The sequence below is a fragment of the Catharus ustulatus genome, chromosome 27, assembly GCF_009819885.2.
Source record: "Catharus ustulatus isolate bCatUst1 chromosome 27, bCatUst1.pri.v2, whole genome shotgun sequence".
Lineage (NCBI taxonomy): Eukaryota > Metazoa > Chordata > Aves > Passeriformes > Turdidae > Catharus > Catharus ustulatus.
The window spans coordinates 2,385,306-2,403,196 of NC_046247.1; the positions used below are offsets into that span (position 1 = coordinate 2,385,306).

General features: G+C 45.0%; 2 protein-coding genes across 3 annotated transcripts; both read right to left on the bottom strand.

The window, feature by feature from the left end:
* Positions 1-769: 769 nt before the first annotated feature.
* Positions 770-4,556, bottom strand: GNRH1 (gonadotropin releasing hormone 1). Its single transcript, XM_033081332.2, has 4 exons — positions 4,454-4,556; positions 3,912-4,044; positions 2,548-2,625; positions 770-953 (listed from the first exon to the last, which is right to left on the bottom strand). Exons 2-4 carry the CDS (start codon positions 4,041-4,043, stop codon positions 915-917), a joined length of 249 nt encoding a protein of 82 aa, XP_032937223.1. The 5' UTR covers position 4,044; positions 4,454-4,556; the 3' UTR covers positions 770-914.
* A 3,076-nt stretch (positions 4,557-7,632) lies between these two features.
* Positions 7,633-17,148, bottom strand: KCTD9 (potassium channel tetramerization domain containing 9). 2 transcript variants are annotated; one of them, XM_033081333.2, is made up of 12 exons: positions 17,067-17,148; positions 15,528-15,649; positions 14,865-14,908; positions 14,539-14,635; positions 14,285-14,343; positions 13,567-13,695; positions 11,684-11,751; positions 11,508-11,603; positions 10,606-10,755; positions 10,277-10,382; positions 9,278-9,411; positions 7,633-9,116 (listed from the first exon to the last, which is right to left on the bottom strand). In XM_033081333.2, exons 1-12 carry the CDS (start codon positions 17,112-17,114, stop codon positions 9,000-9,002), a joined length of 1,170 nt encoding a protein of 389 aa, XP_032937224.1. In that variant the 5' UTR covers positions 17,115-17,148; the 3' UTR covers positions 7,633-8,999. The 2 variants fall into 2 exon arrangements, with proteins under 2 accessions (XP_032937224.1, XP_032937226.1); XM_033081335.2 differs by lacking the exon at positions 13,567-13,695.
* Between the last annotated feature and the right edge of the window lie 743 nt (positions 17,149-17,891).

Here is a 17,891-nt window from a genome sequence, read left to right on the forward strand (position 1 = left end):
CTGACCAAATCCTCTGGGATTTGGAACCCTCATCCTTTGGGTGATCTTTTCCAAAGACTGCAGGGAAAATAAACCAAAAAAATGTGATTTTATGGCACAAGCTTCACCTGATTCTTCTGTCTGAACATGAATTAAAGCACCTTTAGGGCAGTTTGGGCACTCCAGGGTTACTCAAAGGTTACTACACCTGTTTTTCAGGTTTGTATTTTTAGGCAGAGTTGGAAGTTCACCCCAATGTGCATTTGATGAATTTTGCTCACTGTGGTGTTACAGAGGTTGAATTGTAAAGCTGGGATGTTTGGTGTGAATCCAGGAGGATTTGGGAGATTTTGTGTGTTTGGGATCCTGGATTGGTGCTGTCATTGCAAAGCCACTTTTGCAGACTGCAAATAAAATATTTGGGGTTTTTATATAGTTTTATGCAACTAAATCAGTAAAAAATACAGCTTTAAAGTGGCTCTGGAGAGAGCCACACACAATTCCCTAAATCTGTAAAGCAAGGTGTACAAATTTCTGTGGGTTTTTTTTTTTTAATGTAATGATCACTGTAAAGTTTGTAAATACATTTTTAAAATAAATGTAGTTTTTATGACTGAACCAGAAAAAAAGAGCATTGAAAGTCTTTTTTCCATGGACCACTGATGGACAGGGAATTAATTCCAGAAGTTTATTATTTATCAAAGTATTTATCAGAGGGGAGTGAGCTGAAACAAAAACTGTCACATTTAAATTGTCACATTTAAATTATTACATTTAAATTGTCCCTGCAGGACTCAGAGCTGACCCTGCTTGGGATATTTCCTCTTTTCCACAAACCCAATAATCCACACAACAATTCCCCACGTTTTGATGCAATCTCAGAATATTTATTCACATATTGATCCAAGCAAAGACCATTTGAGCTCCATTTGGGGTTAAATTTTTCTTCTTCCTTCTCCCTCCAGCAGCCTCTCCTGTAACCACACAACAAATTCTGGGTTTAAAGAGCAGAAATTACTTTGAGAAAGGAATTTTCTGGTGCTAAAAGAGCCCAGAGTTGAAGGCCTGGATGGGTGAAAATCTGGGGGTTTGTTCCCTGTTTTTTGCTCCCTCCCACCTTCCCCAGGAAATGATAATTGGAATTTTTCCATGGGGTGGAACTTTTCCAGCCACTCCCCTTTGTTTCCCTCTTGGATTTTTTCCAAAGATTTTTTTTCCTGGGATTTTCCCAGAATTTTCCTGGGATTTTCCAAAGATTTTTCCTGGGATTTTCCCAGGGATTTTTCATAGATTTTTCCTGGGATTTTCCCAGAATTTTCCTGGGATTTTCCATAGATTTTTCCTGGGATTTTCCCAGAGATTTTCCATAGATTTTTCCTGGGATTTTCCCAGAGATTTTCCAAAGATTTTTCCTGGGATTTTCCCAGAGATTTTCCATAGATTTTTCCTGGGATTTTCCCAGAGATTTTCCAAAGATTTTTCCTGGGATTTTCCCAGAGATTTTCCATAGATTTTTCCTGGGATTTTCCCAGAATTTTCCTGGGATTTTTCCTGGGATTTTCCCAGGGATTTTCAATAGATTTTTCCTGTGATTTTCCCAGGGATTTTCCTTAGATTTTTCCTGGGATTTTTCCAGAATTTTCCTGGGATTTTCACAGGGATTTTCCATAGATTTTTCCTGGGATTTTCCCAGGATATTTCCTGGGATTTTCCAAAGATTTTTCCTGGGATTTTCACAGGGATTTTCCATAGATTTTTCCTGGGATTTTCCCAGGGATTTTCCATAGATTTTTCCTGGGATTTTCACAGGGATTTTCCATAGATTTTTCCTGGGATTTTCCCAGAATTTTCCTGGGATTTTCCCAGGGATTTTCCATAGATTTTTCCTGAGATTTTCCCAGAATTTTCCTGGGATTTTCCCAGGGATTTTCCCAGATTTTTCCTGGGATTTTCACAGGGATTTTCCATAGATTTTTCCTGGGATTTTCCCAGGGATTTTCCCAGGGATTTTCCCAGAATTTTCCTGGGATTTTCACAGGGATTTTCCATAGATTTTTCCTGGGATTTTCCCAGAATTTTCCTGGGATTTTCACAGGGATTTTCCATAGATTTTTCCTGGGATTTTCACAGGGATTTTCCATAGATTTTTCCTGGGATTTTCCCAGATTTTTCCTGGGATTTTCACAGGGATTTTCCATAGATTTTTCCTGGGATTTTCCCAGGGATTTTCCCAGGGATTTTCCCAGAATTTTCCTGGGATTTTCACAGGGATTTTCCATAGATTTTTCCTGGGATTTTCCCAGAATTTTCCCGGAATTTTCCCAGAATTTTTCCTAATATTCCTATAGCAACTCCAGGAATGTGTTGGGTTGGAGAAGTTGGGTGTGGGAAAAGCTTCATTTATTTTAAGTCACTTCCAACCCAAACCATCCTGGGATTCCACAACAAGGCAGAGCTGGAATTTCCTCCCCTGAGTTAAACTTCACTCCCTCTCCTCCTCACCACCTTTTTCCCCTCCCTTTATATATTTTCTTTAAATTGTGATGCCAGAAAATCCTCATTACTCACCATGACCTCCTTCAGATCCCTGATCCTGGAATTCTGGCTCCAGCCTGGCTCCTCCAATTTTTCCATTTCATTTGCAACCTGCAAAATTGCAAAAGTGACACAAGGAAGTGAAAACCCTTCAGGAAAGGAGATTTTTTTCTACCAAAAGTGACTTTACCCCAGTTAGAGATGGAAACAAAACTGTTCCACTGCAAACAGAAATTCATCTTTTCCTCATGAACCCCAAAATGCTGGGATGAGGAGGAATTAGACAAGAAATATTTGTCATTTAATTACTGAGCATGCACCACGTGCAGGTTGCCAAAAATTGAAGGGAAGTGGAGGAATTGTCATAAAATAACCTGAGGAATTGTCATTAAAAATAAATCATCATTAAATAATAATAATTCAATAATAATTGTCAATTAAAATAACCCATTGGAATTCAGGGGGAGGATGAAATCAGATTGCACCTGAAGCTCAGAGCTCCACCTCTCCCTCTGCCCAAATTATTCCCCAGTGTTTCAGTGAAAGTTCAAAGAGATTTTATACACAGTGATTATAAAAATAAATATTTTTTCTTTTCTCTCCATACAATAGTTTTATTTCTGCCAGGTCCAACGTGCTGTTCTTTATGCCAGGCTGACACCTCACCCTAAATTCTCCAAATCCTGCCTCAAACCATGAATTTATCCCCAGATAAATGAATTTATCCCCAGATCTGGGGGTGTTGGGGTCAGGCACAGGGACAGGGGGAGAGGGGAGACTTTGGCACCTTTTTGGCTGCAGTTTTTGTTGTTTCCTTCAAGGAGCTCCTGACTCTGATTCTGAATGGTGTCCTCACACTTTATTGTGTTTAAAACTTTTTTTTTAAAATTAAAAAAAATATATAAAAATTTTAAAAATTAAATTGAAATTTAAAATTAAAAATTAAATTAAAAGCTCCAGACAATATTTCTTGTTTGGATTCAGGTGTTTAATAATTCTTATCTGTGTTACAGTGAGTTCAAGCTCACAAAATAAAAACTGAGCTGTTTCTCTCTCTACAATCCCCTTTAAGCCCAAAGTGTCCAATTAAGAAATGACACCTAAATTATTTTTACTTTTAACCCAATAACCACACACCCATGGCCCACAATGCAGAATTTTCTGTCCAATCCCAAAAACTCCCCCTAAACCCATGAAGAAGAAAGTGAAGAAGAAAGAAACCTCACCCCTAAAACCCAAACCACAAATTCCAAATTTTCCACTTCTATTCAAACCACACACCCAGTTTTATAATTTAATTTTTGGAAGCTTTCTGGGGTCAAAAGCTGTATTTTTTTTTTCTGTCAGCACAGAAACCCCCAAATTCTCCATCCCCAGATTCCCAAATCAGCACCCACCTCCAGGAAGGGTCCCTGGGGGCTCCTCTTGCCCCCTGGCTGGAGCCCAAAGGACCAGTGCTGGCCCAGGCACAATTCTGTGGCCAGCACACACAGCAGCACGCTGGCCACCATCCTCCTGGACTTCTCCATCCTGGCAGGGACAAAAAAAAAAAATAAAAATACAAAAAAAAAGCAAAAATTCAGGTCAGAAAGGCAGGGGAGGGATGGGAGTGAGGCATTGCTGGGACAGAATTTTGGGATTGCAGCTCCTGGCACCCCAAAAATCCCACCCTGACCTGCCCCAGCTGCAATTTCAGCCTCTCCAAGTGGGGATTAGCTCACTTGAAAGAACATCTGAAAAGTCTGGATGCAGATCTAAGCTGGGATTTCTGAGCTTTGCTGTGCTCCCTGCAGATGGGTTCAGTTCCATCCTGCTCTGATGTCCCTGCTCCTTAAAAACTGCCCTTTGCACTCTCTCCCAATCCAAATTTTTGTTTTTAATAGGAGCATCTGGGAGCTGGATAAATAAAAAGGGAGTGTGGGATGTCCCAGCTCATTACCTGCTGCCTGGGAGAGGTTGTGGAGTAACTCCAGCTCTTCTCCTCTGGAAAAAATGTCTAAAAGTGCCCTCAGCTCACTCTTTATACCCAAAACCCCAGTGCCACCCCCTCTCCAGCAGGGGATTTTTTTATTTCTCCCTCCCAGGCTGCAATTTTGGTGTCACTGTTACAGGGACTGTCATGCAGCACAAGTAAATCCCCTAATTGGAGCACCCTGGTGCAGCAATTAAATTCTCTTTTCTCTGAGAGCTGTAAAAGTACCAGCCTTGCTTTTAAGAGGTTGTAAATCCCACTCTGGGATCCTGCTGGGAAATGCAGGAGATTTTCTGTCAGTGACTTCTGGCTCCTTCTGTTCAAAGTCCTTGGGTGACTTTGAGTTTGTGGAGGGTGTGAAATGGGTGAGGAGTTGAGCTCGGTGGTTAAGAATCCTGGAAGGTTTTGGGTTGGAAAAGATTACAGTAATTTCACCATTATAAGCTGCACCATTTTGACTAAAATTTTGGTCTGAACCTGAAGTGAGGCTTGTAATCAGGTGTGGATTATATATGGACAAAGAATGAAAAGTTGCTGTTTTAGTTTGGAGGGCAGGTGTCTGCTGAGAAAGGCAGGAGCTTCTCTTTGAAATGGAGAATGGAAACCCCCTCCCTCCAAATTATTATCATTTTGAAATCAAGGGGCTCTCAGGCAAAGATATGGGAATAGGAATAACAGGGAGGAATCCCATTTCCCTCTGGAGTTCAGTGGAGAAAGGGCTCCCTTAGTGTCCCAACACCTCTGTTTTTATCTTGGTAAGAAATGTTGGGCTCTTCCCCCTGGCTGGAGCAACTCCCAATGGGATGCAGTAATTTTATCAGTGCCACAGTGGGACTCAATGGCCATGAGCAGAAAATGACTGGCTGGAGGAAGGATGGGCTGTGAAAAGATAAAGAACACTGCCCCAGCTGGTTTATAAACCATGACCATGAACAGGAGATATCCCATGAGATAAAGAACACTGCCCCAGCTGGTTTATAAACCGTGGCCATGAACAGGAGATATCCCATGAGATAAAGAACACTGCCCCAGCTGGTTTATAAACCATGGCCATGAACAGGAGATATCCCATGAGATAAAGAACACTGCCCCAGCTGGTTTATAAACCATGGCCATGAACAGGAGATATCCCATGGAGATAAAGAACAGTGCCCCAGCTGGTTTATAAACCATGGCCATGAACAGGAGATATCCCATGAGATAAAGAACACTGCCCCAGCTGGTTTATAAACCATGGCCATGAACAGGAGATATCCCATGAGATAAAGAACACTGCCCCAGCTGGTTTCAATGGATGCCCATTAGCAGAATATCTCCCACAGAGATCAGGATCACTGCCCCACCCTCAGCAGATGGTGATAGAACAGAAACCTTTGATCACATCCTGTATTGGAACCCAAGACAGTTGTCAACACCTGGACATGCAGCTTATAATCAGGTGCAGCTTATAATCATGAAATTACTGTAATTTGTGTTTCTATTAGGATGAATTCCTTCCCTGGGAGGGTGGGGAGGGAGCAGCTGGATCCCTGGAAATGCCCAAGGCCAGCTTGGAACACCCTGGGACAGTGGAAGGTGCTGGGGATGGAAATGATGGAAATTGTCTTCAAGGCCTCTTCCAACCCAAACCATTCCAGGATTCCCTGGTTTTCAACCATGGGAGTTTGTGCACTGCAGTTTATAAACATGCAGGTGTTAATTCAGTAATTCTGACTGCAGGAATTGTGTTTTTCCCCACCTGGCAGCTCCTCTGCCTTGCCCTGAATGTCTCATGTTCCCTGCACTCCAAACATCCTCCACTCCTTGGAGCTTTAATGGATTAAAGTGATTTAATCAGGAAATAATTCAGGGAGGATTTGGTGACTCTTAGCAGAGTCATTCTTCCTGCCCAGTGCTCCTCCCAGCTCAGCTGAGAACAGCTGAGAAATGTGGATTCACCCAGGGATTTTCCTGGTGGGAGCCTCCTTCCTTCCCTGGTGAGCCTTGCAAAAATGAGGTTATTTAAAGGAAAAAGCAGAGTTTGGACAATTAAGAGAGCTTTGCTCAATAATTAACCACTCTGGCTCTGATGAGTCTGCTCTCAACAACTTTGAACTTTTCCTGCCCAGGTTTCTGGTGCAGCCACAGGAATTGGACTTTTATGACCCTTGGGTCCCTTCCAGCTCAGGATATTCCATGATTCTCTCACTATTCTGCCTCCAAGTATTTTACTAAGCAAATATGAAGGGTGAGAAGTGTCAGAGAGGAATAACAAACCAAAACCAACTCCATGCAAATTCTCCCAATTAATGGATGAGAACTCCCACAGCACAGTTGTTTTTCCAGCAGGTATTTTATGTTTAAAACCCCCAAAAAATCCTTGTTATTCTCACACAATTAAATTTGGGTTTTTTATTCAAATGAAGACAACCAAACCACTTTTCTCTTTCACACTTTTTATTAATGCAACTTAAAATAAGCAGGAACCTGCAAATTGTGCACAGCTCTGTCCTGGCAAAAGAGGTACCTAAAAATCCAGCTGTGAATGATGGTGCCACATGCTGTGATTATTCCATAGTGCTTCAGTGAAAGTTCAAAGAGATTTTATACACAGTGATTATGAAAATAGAGATATATATATAATTATTTTTTTTTCCCATACAATAGTTTTTACTTCTGCCAGCTACAAAATATGATAAAGAAAAATAATTCATTTGTTTCTCTAGCCCTAGGAATCTTCTACTGCAACAGACACAACATTCCCACTGAAAGCCATGAGGTGGGAGAAAGGACTCCAAAGTCCCACTGGAATATTTCCCTGGAATTTACAGCTCATTTCTCCAAGGAGAGTGGAAATAGTGTTGTCCTAGAGCCTGATCCAGAGGGAGCTGCAGGAAATAATCCAAATTATCACCCCTGTGGCTCTGGGATTTGGAGCCTTGCAAGTTCACATCACTCTCCTGAGTCTAAGTAACTTGGGAAGGAGGGAGAATCCTGCAATTCTCCCAAAAAACATCAGCACTGACCCTCCCAGACTGACAGGAGAATCCTGCAATTCCCCCAAGTGATCAGCACTGATCCTGCAATTCCCAAAAAAACATCAGCACTGATCCTGCAATTCCCAAAAAAAATATCAGCACTGACCCTCCCAGACTGATAGGAGAATCCTGCAATTCCCCCAAGTGATCAGCACTGATCCTGGAATTCCCTCAAAAAAAAACCATCAGCACTGATCCTGCAATTCCCAAAAAAAAACCATCAGCACTGACCCTCCCAGACTGGTGGCAAAGCAGCATTTTTGTATTTTTGTAACAATAACTGAGACAAGATGACAGAAATTGCACTGCAAGGGAGAGACAAAAACCCCTGAAGGACTGAGGAGCTCCAGCTCCTGTGGGACTCCAGCTGGGCTCCACTGGTTCTTATTCCTCCTATTTCTACAGTAACAGCTTGCTTTCCTTAAATTCAAGGTTAGTTTGAACTTTGGGGTGGTTGAAGCATCTGAGGTAAGTTCTTGATGCACCTTTTTTCTTTGCTTTTTTCTTTTTTTTTTTTTTTTTTGGTATAGTTTCTTCATGTGCTTTTTGATTGTGTGTAAAATAAAGGTTGGTGTGAGCTGAGAACTCTGTGGATCCTACAGGGAAGCACATCCAGGGGTGCTGAGGTCTCTGCCCTGCACAATTCCCCCCAAAACAGCAGCTCCAGCTGCTCTCAGCAGGTTTGGGAGGGCATGGAGGGCACCTGGCCCCAGGTAAAATGCTTTTCCAGCCACCCTGAAGTGCCCAAACCAACAGGGAGATGCAGCTGGGAAAAGGATGACAGCTTTCAGGGAGTCTTTGCATAGTACAGGAGGGGAAGCTGAGCTCAGGAGGGGAGGGTGGAGTCCAGCTGGGCTCTCTCTGCTTTGCTGACAGCTCCACCAGGGCTGAAAACTCTGCAGGAACTCCAGCCTGGAGTGGGCAGGATGTGAAACCAGCTGTGACTGCCAGTGCACCTCCACACTCCATTTGGAGAGGATTAATTAAATCCAGCCAATTTCTGAGCAGGGATGTTGCCATCAGCTTCCACCCCAGCAGAGAGCTGAGCACCCCTGGGGACACTGAGCCCCCCTGGCATGGACACAGATAATAAACACCTGTAAACCTCAACTTGGTTGCTACTGTACAGGAGTAACATTTTCTATTCATATTGCAGCTACAGATTTAATAAATAGAATTGCATATATTGTGCTTTATAAATTAAAATGCATTCCAAAGTGAGGCAATGCTAAACAATGAAACCACTGAATCCTTTCCCCCTCCCCACACCAGCCACACTTCTCTGGTTTCCTCACTCTGCTCACAGAGGTACAAACTCTCTCTTGGTACCTCTGAAAACAAAAATTCCCTCCCCAAAAGTGATCCAGAAGAGTTTACCTAGGCACTACTGCAAATGGAAGGTGGCTAATAACCAGAACTTGAACTCAGGAGGGGGAGGAGGTGAAGAAAGTCACGATGAATGTTTGGATTCCTTCCTCTTCAGCGAGCTCTGGCCCCTATCTGACACTCTGGGACATGTGCAGGGGTGTCAGCATCTCCTCAAAGATGGCTCCTTTCACGTTGGATCCTCTCAAATTTGCTTCTTGCAGGTCACAACCTGACAGATCACAATTCTGAAGGGGGAGATGAAAATCACTGTTAATTGAATTGAGACAGAACTGTTCAGAACTTTAACTTTGCAGCTAGAGAAAAGCCAGCAACCCCCCAAATTACATTTTTTTGTACACAAATATATATTTATATATATGTGGATGGGAAATGAGTGCTCCCTCACCTCCAGGTCAGTCCCTGCCAGCGTGGCTCCTCTGAGGTTGCAGTTTTTTAGTTTGGCGTTTTTCAGCGTGGCCACTCTCAGGTTAATCCCGGTCATCTGACTGCCCTCCATGTCCACACCCTTCAGGTTGGCACCTGAAACACCCCACAGGGAGGGAAATCAGTCAGAAATGCTGCAGCTTCAAGAGAGAAATCAGCCAGAAATGCTGCAGCTCTAGGAGTGAAACCACCTAGAAATTCTGCAGCTCTAGGAGGGAAATCAGCCAAAAATGCTGCAGCTCTAGGAGGGAAATCAGCCAAAAATGCTGCAGCTTCTGGAGGGAAAACCACCCAGAAATGCTGCCCCTCTGCTGGCCTGAAAAGCAAGAAAGCAGCCCCAGTTTCTCAAGGCTGCTGGAACTTTGCTTTCAAGCTTCTCAAAAATAAAAAACCCAAACCAAGAATTTTAACACCTGCAGTATACATAATTCTACTCACAAAGTGTGTTTCTAAAAAAGTATCTTCTGTTCTGTCCAATAAACTTTCTCTGAATTGTTTTCCACAATGTACACTATTGAAATCCATAATTTCCTTCAATAAATACTCTTTCTTACTCATGTAAAAAAATCACCATGTTACTGTTTGTTTTCATCACTCAAAACCACATACAGTAACACAGCTCCAGGAGGGAGATCAGCCAGAAATGCTGCAGCTTCAAGAGAGAAATCAGCCAGAAATGCTGCAGCCCTAGAAGGGAAATCAGCCAAAAATGCTGCAGCTCCAGAAGGAAAAACCATCCAGAAATGATGCAGCTCCAGAAATCAGCCAGAAATTCTGCAGCTCCAGGGGCTGCTTCCCAAGAGCTGGGTAAACTGGGAGAGCTCAAGGCAGAACTGGGAATTTCATGATTTGGCAAAACCAGCCCAGAGCTGTGGCTCTTCCCATGGAGTGCACAAACACAGCTGAATTTTTGTCACATGAGTGTACAGGCACAGGGCATATTGAAGAGGCAAAAACTCACCTTCCAAATTAGCTTTAAGGCCTGATGGATCTTCAAAGTTGCAGCCTTTCAGGGATGCTCCCTCTGCGTTGGAACACAGCATCTTCACCCCCTGCAGGTTGGCACACTGCAGAGACAGCATGATGTGAGGGTGGGAACAGAAAACCCCAAAAAGCAGCAGAACAGAGAATTAAATCCTGCACTGCACAACCCCCCTGGCACTGTGAGAAGTGTGGAAGCACTGGGAGTGGAACAATCATAGATAACAGCAGGAAATTCATTTTTTTTGTTGTTGTTGTTCCAATTTCTGTTTCTTGAGACAAGAGCAGGGCAGAGTGTGGATTCCTTACATCCAGCACAGATCCAGACAGGTCAGCTCTCTCCAGGTTGGCACAGCACAGGTTGGCATGGGCCAGGTTGCAGCGGCTCAGATTTGCCATCTTGAAGTTGATGTAGCGAAGATCCAGGCGGGAAAGGTCGGCCCCACTGAAATTCAGACCCTGGAAAAGGCAGTGAACACCCCCAGGATGGTCACAGAAGGTAAGAGAGAGGTCTGGACACAAAAGAATTCAAAGGAACATAAATATAAATCTGTACTGAAACACTGCCAGGGGTGATAAAAAGATTGGAGAGGATTTTTTATATGGACACAGAGCGCCAGGACAAGGGGATCAGGTTTGGATGGGATACTGGGAAGGGCCTGGAGTGACAGGGAAAAGGGGAATGGGTTTAAACTGACAAGAGAGGAGGTTTAGCTTGGGAAGAAATAAATAATTTGGGTTTGAATTAGGATGAATTCCTTCCCCCTGGGCTCTGGGGATTGGCTCGGCAGGGATGGAGGGACAGGACCCAGGGAATGGCTTCCCATGGGAAAGGGGAGATTGAAATGGGATTGGGGATGGAATGAGGGTGGGGAGGGATGGGATGGAATTCCCAGATTTGCTGGGGCTGCCCCTGGATGCCTGGAGTGCCCAAGGCCAGGCTGGATCACCCTGGCACAGTGGGAGGTTTCCCTGCCCACAGCAGACTGGAACCAGATTATCCTCGAGGCCCTTCCAACCCCAAACCATTCCATAAGAACTCACAAGATCATTTCTTCTATTACACAACACCATGAAAAGGAAATGCAAAGCTCTCAAGATTTGGCTGTTTCCTTAAAACAAGCTGTGGTTTTACCCTGAGAGAGGGCAGGGTTGGATGAGGAGTTAGGAAGTTGGAGTTTGGCTGCAAAGACAAAGCTGAGCTCCCTGACCTGACAGCGCAGCTCGGACTTGGTGGGCGTTGCCAGCAGGAATCTCACAAATTCCTTCCTTGAGATGGGAGAGTGATCCTCAGCTGGCTGGGAGTTCTGGGGACATGAACAGGGACAGCTCTGAGTGCCACAGTCCCTGGGACAGCAGCACCCAGGGGTCACAGACAGCAAGGTACCTTAATAGCAACCTCCAGGTGTTCAATGAGGGAGTCGATCCCAAAAAACCTGGCTTCTTCCAAAACCCCTGCAAGCAAACAGTGCTGGTTATTGCAGGGAATTCTGATCCAGAGAGCAGCACCCTCCTCTTCCCTCACTGAGATACACACACTCAGTAACTGGAACTCTGATCCAGAGAGCAGCACCCTCCTCTTCCCTTACTGAGAACACACATTCAGTAACTGGAACTCTGATCCAGAGAGCAGCATCCTCCTCTTCCCTTACAGAACATACACACACACACACACACACACACATTTAGTAACTGGAATTCTGATCCACACAGCAGCACCCTCCTCTCTCCTTACAGAACACACACACACACACACACACACACACACATTAACTAGAATTCTGATTCACACAGCAGCACCCTTCCCTCCCCTTACAGGACAATACAAACACTCAGTAACTGGAATTCTGATCCACACAGCAGCACCCTCCTCTCTTCTTACTGGAGAACACACACACACTCAGTAACTGGAATTCTGATCCAGAGAGCAGCACCCTTCTCTCCTCTTACTGAAGAACACACACACATTTAATAACTGGAATTCTGATCCAGAGAGCAGCACCCTCCTCTCCCCCTACAGAACACACACACATTTAGTAACTGGAATTCTGATCCACACAGCAGCACCCTTCTCTCCCCTTACTGAGAACACACACACACATTTAGAAATTGGGATTCTGATCCAGAGAGCAGCACCCTCATCTCCCCTTACAGAACACACACACAATATGCAAACACTGGAATTCTGATCCAGAGAGCAGCATCCTTCTCTTCCCTTACTGGAGAACACACACACACATTTAGTAACTGGAATTCTGATCCAGAGAGCAGTATCCTCCTCTTTCCTTACAGAACACACACATTCAGTAACTGGAATTCTGATCCACACAGCAGCACCCTTCTCCTTACAGAACACACACACTCTCAGTAACTGGAATTCTGAACCAGAGAGCAGCACCCTTCTCTCCTCTTACTGAAGAACACACACACATTTAGTAACTGGGATTCTGATCCAGACAGCAGCTCCCTCCTCTTCCCCTTACTGGAGAACACACACACTCAGTAACTGGAATTCTGATCCAGAGAGCAGCACCCTTCTCTCCCCCTACAGAACACACACACACACATTAACTGGAATTCTGATCCACACAGCAGCACCCTTCTCTCCCCTTATTGAGAACACACACTCAGTAACTGGAATTCTGATCCACACAGCAGCATCCTCCTCTTCCCTTACAGAACACACACACTCAGTAACTGGAATTCTGATCCACACAGCAGCACCCTTCTCCTTACAGAACACACACACTCTCAGTAACTGGAATTCTGATCCAGACAGCAGCATTCTCCTCTCCTCTTACTGAAGGACACACACACATTTAGCAGCACCCTTCTCTCCCCTTACAGAAGAACACACATACATGCAAACACTGGAATTCTGATCCAGAGAGCAGCACTCTCCTCTCCCCTTACTAAGAACACACAAACAGACACACTCTCAGTAACTAAGGAGAAAGGAAAAGTTTGCTTGCAGCTAAAAGGAAAAACATAACATTTCCAACAGCAGCACTAAGTTAAAGAGATCAACTCCAGAATTGCAGCTATTGACCCAGTATGGATTTGGAATGCTCCAAAGAGAAATAACCAGCCTATCCTCATTAAAGCAAGCACATGGAGCTGCACTGCTGAGAATAAATCCACCAAAAGGAAAACTCCCAACCACGGGGATGAGCACACAAAGCTGCCCCTGGCTTCACCACAGGCACCTGAGGGCAAAGCTCTAATTCCAAGGAGGAAGAATTTAGGAGATGTCAGACAGGTAATACCTACCTAGCAAATTAATGCCATCATTTACAATGAGCTGTCCGTGACGCAAATAGTTCAAAATGGGCTCAAAATACTCAGGACTGCGGTCAATGAGGAAAGCTCCTCTAGGATCTTGCTTATTCCCCCAAGCATCTGTTTCCACAACATATATATATATTAAATTACTTTTGATGTAGTGATAGAAGAGCATTTGCTTCAGTTTTCAGAGTTTTTTTCATTACCAAAGGGGACTGGAATAGCAAACATTCCACTTTGGAGAAAGAAGGAAGGAAAAGAGGAGTGGGGGGAAAATATCAGCTCAAAATGAATTTGTTCCTGCTCTGAATAACTGAACTTTTAGCACATAAAAGAAGAATCATGGCTAGGATAAAAGCAGCACTGAAATGTGAGTCTGTCTCCCCAAGGCTGCCTCGTGCAGGGTTTGTTCATTGGCTCTGCTGACAAAACTCAGGAAGATGCAAGGGGATGAAAACCTCAAATCAAATAAACAAAAAAAGACCCAAACAACTCACAATGGATGGGAGCAGTTTGTGAGATGATCAACATCAGGTGGTGAGATGATAAACAGAGAGAAATAAAGTTAATAAAAGAAAATTCTCTGTTCTGCTCTGGTACTTGAACACACTTTGGATATTTTATTTTATGAACAAGAGCCTCAGCTTGACAGTGACTTTTGCCTACTTTGCTCATGTATTAATAAAGTTTATCTCAATGTACTCACCTTTGTCTTTGAACATGTGTGCCAACATACTGTCAGGCTCTTTGTTAACCAAAGTGCTCCTAGAAAACAAAAGCAGCCCAACTTTATTTTCCCTTCACCTGTAAATGTTTCAGAATTAATTTCTTGCAAAACTGTGGTGGCAAATACAAAAACCAGAGGAAGCTGCAGGAGTCAAAGATCTCCTGCTTCACAGTAAGTTAAACTTTGCAAGGTGTTTTATGTGATTGAAATGAAGGTTTTAAAGTTTTTTTTACCTGGTGGTGGTGAAATATCTGCCTCCCACATTGAGAGTCAGCCAGTCTGTGTGGGACCCTGTCAGCTCCTCCTGAGCTCTCCCATCACTCTGAGGATCTGCAGAGAGCAAACAAAGCAATTACAGGAAAAATTCTGGACATTCTTTAATTACAAGGAGGTATCTTCTGAAAACACCACAAAATAAAATCTTTAGTTTTTAAGAAAGCAAAATAAACGCTATGAAATAAAAAGTTACAAAATTTAAAATTTATATGTTAAATAAAATTTAATAAAGAGTTATAAAATTAAAAAGTTATATATTAAATAAAAAGAATTACAGACTCACCAATGAAAGGCTCTCCTTCACAGACAAACAAAACATCGTCATCCCTGAGACAGGAGGGAGCAGAGGGAAGAGAAAAACAAGGTTAATCACAATTTATTGTTCATCTAATTGACAGAGGAACCTCTCCTGATTACTTTCAGGTAAATTATGATCAGTGGAACTTGTGGATCTGATTTTTATCTGTATTTTGCAGGTTCTACTGCATTGGAATGGACTGACTTCACCAGCCTGCAGCAGCCAGACAGGGACCATTTGTGTAATCAATTAATTCTTACAAAATAATTGCTTTTCTCCCCAGTCTGGGATTTTCAGTGACAGAATTTTGTGTCCTTTCCAGAAAACCCCTGACTCCAGGGCTGACTGGAACAGTGAGGATTTCATGGCACAAACACTGCACAGGAGGAGGTGAGGAGGCCTCAAACACAGCTTGTACCAAATTCTGAATCAATAAATGGTTTGTAGTTCAAAAGACACAAAAAGACCTTAAACACAGCTTGTATCAAATTCTAAATCAATAAATGAAGTTCAAAAGACACAAAAGGACCTTTGGGCATCCTGGCTGGAAATGATCACATCTTTTTAGGGAATTGATAAGGAGGATTAACAGGTCAGTCTCTTAATCCCCAGCCCTGATTTGCTTTTTTTTTTTTGGCTGATCCTCACCTAATCAAAGCAATGTCATCAATGAGCCCCCCTTTCCCGTTGTAAACGCTGGTGGCTTTGATCCCAAGCTTGTTGCTGGCCACAGAGAGCAAATCTGAGAGAGTCCCATACACAGCCACGACCTGGGGGAGGAGAGAAGGGAGGAGGCTGTGAATAAAAACAAACCCATGCTCCACAAATTCTGCCACTTCACATTGATCAGGGCTGTTAGGAGGAGCAAAAAACAGAAACTGCTGCACAGTTCCCACCAAAACTCACTGCAGCAGCAGCGAGAGGGTAAATGTTGGTGCTGGAAGAATGTAACTTATTTATTTCTCTAAAGAGATATTGTTACTTGTGCTGTTCCAAGCCTCTCCCAAATGTACTTCCCTCCCTAAAATCAAGGAGTCAAGGACAGGCAAGACAACTGTCTGCACTCAGAATGGGGATGGGAAAATCAGATTACAGGCACAATTTAGCAGAACTACAAGGCTGAAATTGGGAATGGGAAAATCAGATTACAGGCACAATTTAGAACTACAAGGCTACAAATGGTAATGGGAAAATCAGCATCATAGGTAGAATTTAGCAGAACTGCAAGGATGAAAATGGGAATGGGATGGGAAAATCAGATTACAGTTATAATTCAGCAGAACTGCAAGGCTGAAAATGGGAATGGGAAAATCAGGATCACAGGCACAGTTTAGCAGAACTGCAAAGCTGAAAATGGGAATGAGGATGGGATGGGAAAATCAGTATCACAGGTAGAGTTTAGAACTTCAAGGCTGAAAATGGGAATGAGGATGGGATGGGAAAATCAGATTACAGGCACAATTCAGAACTACAAGGCTGAAAATGGGAATGAGGATGGGATAGGAAAATCAGGATCACAGGCACAACTCAGCAGAACTACAAGGCTGAAAATGGGATGGGAAAATCAGATTACAGGCACAGTTCAGCAGAACTACAAGGCTGAAAATGGGATGGGAAAATCATATTACAGGCACAATTCAGCAGAACTCAAGGCTGAAATGCAGTCACACGAACTCCTGTACTCCGGGTGGAAATAGCGGCATCATGGACAGAATTAATAGAATTACACATTAAAGCACAGCCACATCAACCTCTACACTCAAAATGCGGATGGCAACACCAACATCACGGACTGTCCGTGGAACTGCATCCCAGCACCTTTTCCTCTGCTGAACAAGCACTGCTTGGGCCTAAAAATCACTATTTTCAGTCTTGAGGCGATTGCAGCGAGGTTTTTAACAATTAAACGCGATTATTCCTAGAGTACCCCCCACGCAGGGACACAACCCCCACAGAGCACTCCTCCCACAGCCGAGCCTGTCACGGACGCGACTCCCTAAAGCCACCAAGCGCCTCCACCCGCGACAACTCCCGCCTGTCGCGATTCCCTCCACAGGGACTGAGGGGGCACCCCGCGCTCCGCTCCGCTCCGGGCGCAGGCCCGGCTGGCCCGGGAGGCTGCGGGGAGGGCAGGGCCGGGCAGGGCCCCGCGGGGAGCGGCCCCAGCCCGGCCTGGCCCGGCCTCACCTTCCCGTTGCGGGCGCTGCCGTTGACGAACAGCGTCACCCGCCTCATGCTGCGCCCGCCGCCGCGCCGACACCCGGAAGGGGCGGGCGCTGACGGGCAGGCCCCACAGCCAATCAGCGCCGCGCGGCGCGTTGTGCCCGACCAATGGGCAGCGAGGAGGCGGGGCAAAGCCATGCAGGCAGCCAATCGCTGCCGGAAGAAGCACTGATATTTACAAAACCCCTCTGTGATTGGTTGCTGCCCGTCACGTGCGCGCGGGCCGTTGAATGAATTCATTTAATCGCTTTTATTTTTTTCTGCCGTCCTAAAGCGGTGCTGCGACCCAACGGCCCGCGATCACTCCGCCGCCTCAAAGAGTCCCTCCTGTCCCCGCCAAGCCCCGCGCACCCCCGGGGCAGAGCAGCGCTGAGGGGTCACCCCCATGATCCGCCTTCCCTGCGGTGCTGCCCGGCGTGGGGGCGGCTGCGATGAGCGCTGGGGATGGGAGAAGGGAATGAGCGCGGAGGGATCGGCAGGGGCGGGGCGCGGTTTGAAAGTGAGGCGGGACGGGCGCGGGGCTGAGGTGAGGGCGGCTGGGCAGGGATGGGGAGAGCTCGGGGTACCGGGGAGGGTGTGGGGGTACCCGGGGTGAGAGTGGCCAGAGTCGGGTACACACCGGGAAAGAGCTCGGGGTACCGGGGAGGGTGCGGGGGTACCCGGGGTGAGAGTGGAACACACCGGGGAAACCCTTGGGGGATGCTAGGGTGAGGGTACCCAGGGCGGGGCACACACCGGGGAAACTCTCGGGGGTGCCGGAGAGAGTGTGGGGGTACCCGGGGTGAGAGT